A 2,331-nucleotide genomic window follows, 5' to 3' on the forward strand; every position below is an offset into this window, starting at 1 on the left:
CTGGTAGATCCTGTCTGAGGCAGACTCAATCAGTACAGTTACAATGCCTACGACCGCTTACTGGCTGAGCGGGCTTGGCACATCACGTCCCAGGTCCCCATTCAGACCGGAGCTGTGGGATACCGGCACCATTGCTGGAGTGGGGGAGGTAAGAACATGTTACTTCTTTACTCCTCCCCAGCGCTGTCAAAATTACCCCGGCCCGGAGTTCCCCTTTAAGGGGGTGTTTATGCCATAAGGAGCTATGCATGACCACAAATGCTAATAGATGAATATTATTCTGCTGTTCAATCCTACTAATGAGTGGGTTTAATCTTGAATATATGAGATTAGACTGTTGCTATGTTATGGTAATTAATTAGATAGTAGCCTTATATAACTAATTTAAGCATTTAAAGGGGTTGTCTTATTAGGATAACCCTTGTTCATACTCACTTATGAGTAGAAGCTGTAGTTCTCACTCTTATCAATAAGAGATGCCCATGGTTATACAGCACATGTACAACTATTCACCTGAATGGTTACCATGTAAGATTATGTTCACACTACGTAAAATACCGGCCGTTGTCCGTTATATCTGCCGAATTAAACTTGATTTTGATGTAAAAAAAATTCTGAGTGGTTTCTCAACGGCCGTAGTTTCAAGACTAGCCCGTACGATCGTAATTCTACGGCCGTAGTTTTGGTTTCAAAAGTTCGTCCGGCGAAAACAACGGGCGTTATTTTGCGTAGTGTGAACATAGCCTAATACTGTGTTTCTCCCTAGAGGACAATGCATGGGAGATGCCATGCAGGCTGCAAATTCTTCCCATACAGTTGCCATGCCGTTGGCATCAGCAGCCAGATCGGCATTGATCAGTTAATTGCATCGGCATCTCCATGTGTGTGATTTGTATGCCGTATTTATGATCGATGAATAAATGCTTATGTATAGTAAAAAATCTTTCAAATTTGATAGATATGGAATTCTTTTGGACAATGGATCTTCCCATTAACAAGACTCTTGCCGCTGACATTGTTCTCATTGGATTTTCCGAAAGTTTGAAGATAAACGTTCTCCTCTTTCTGGTCTTCTCCGTCATCTATTTGGCCACTATAGTCGGCAATGGCTTCATGGTGTGTGTGATCATCATCTGTCCACACTTACACACCCCTATGTACTTGTTCCTCTGCAATTTAGCAGTTATAGACTTTTTTTACTCTTCGAGAACAGTCCCGAAGCTTCTGATAGACCTCTTGTCTTCTAGTAGAAGGATTTCCCTGGTTGCTTGCCGATTTCAAGTCTACAGTGGGCTTCTCTTGGGCCAAACAGAATGTCTACTACTTGCCCTCATGGCGTATGATCGATATGTGGCTATTTGTAGACCACTCAACTATCTCATCATCATGAGGTGGAGCGTTTGCTATCGACTCACTACTATTACCTGGGTTATTGGTTTTATAGCCACACTGCTTCCGTCATTACTTGTGCCAATACGGTATTGTAACCCAAACCAGATCAACCATTTTGCCTGTGAGATTCTGGATGTCGTAAAGTTGTCCTGTGACAGTGTTCCCAACATTGAGATTGGATTTGTGATTCTTACTATTATCACCATCTTTGTTCCCTTTATATTTATCCTACTCTCGTATATTGTCATCATATCGTCTATATTAAAGCTTCACTCCACCGGCCGCTCTAAGGCCTTCTCTACATGTAGCTCTCACCTCACCGTGGTGTCCTTGTTCTACGGGACGCTGCTTATTGTCTTATTGGTGCCATCCAGGTACACAGCCAACCAAGAAAAATACACTTCTATTTTAACTTCAATTTTGATCCCGATGCTCAATCCTCTTATCTATAGTCTTAAAAATAAGGATGTCACCAAAATTTTGGTGACAAAAAAGGAGAAATTTTTAGGATTCCATTTACATGGCTAGAACTGAATCATGTGGATGTGTCCACCCGCCCCTTTCCACAAATTTTTTTGTAGTGGTTCTCTGGCCAAAAAGAATGATAAGCTCATCAGTCACTGATCGACCCAAACCAATCCGATGTTTAATACCTGCACTATACACTACACAGCAGTTTTTCTATTTTAAACTGAAAAACCCTTTACAGGGGTATTCCAAGAAATATTATCTTACTTGGCTCTTTTCAGCACCTCCATAGGATTTAATAAAACCTGTCAAAATAACAAGCAACCTTTACTTCCCTCTCCCCGTGCCAGCGATGAGCAGTGTGACCGGCTTCGGGACCTCCAGCTGGAAGGCATTTCCCCCCGAGTTGTGATGAATTCACAACTCCGGGGAGAATGCCTATCCTGGCTGATGGACAGCCCGAATCAGTGA

The 2,331-nt window shown here is 42.4% G+C and overlaps 1 protein-coding gene across 1 annotated transcript; it reads left to right on the forward strand.

Moving 5' to 3' along the window:
- Nucleotides 1-978: 978 nt before the first annotated feature.
- Nucleotides 979-2,331, forward strand: LOC138795309 (olfactory receptor 13C9-like). Its single transcript, XM_069974297.1, has 2 exons — nucleotides 979-1,766; nucleotides 2,142-2,331. Exons 1-2 carry the CDS (start codon nucleotides 979-981, stop codon nucleotides 2,329-2,331), a joined length of 978 nt encoding a protein of 325 aa, XP_069830398.1.

The sequence above is a fragment of the Dendropsophus ebraccatus genome, chromosome 6 (genome assembly GCF_027789765.1).
Source record: "Dendropsophus ebraccatus isolate aDenEbr1 chromosome 6, aDenEbr1.pat, whole genome shotgun sequence".
In the NCBI taxonomy this organism is placed as follows: Eukaryota; Metazoa; Chordata; class Amphibia; order Anura; family Hylidae; genus Dendropsophus; species Dendropsophus ebraccatus.

What these genes read in the sequence shown, in the direction of transcription:
- LOC138795309 (XM_069974297.1), top strand. Translation starts at nt 979, where the DNA reads ATGGATCTTCCCATTAACAAGACTCTTGCCGCTGACATTGTTCTCATT. An exon ending in GTCTTATTGGTGCCATCCAG is followed by an intron (nt 1,767 to 2,141) that starts GTACACAGCCAA and finishes GGCTCTTTTCAG; the next exon opens with CACCTCCATAGGATTTAATA.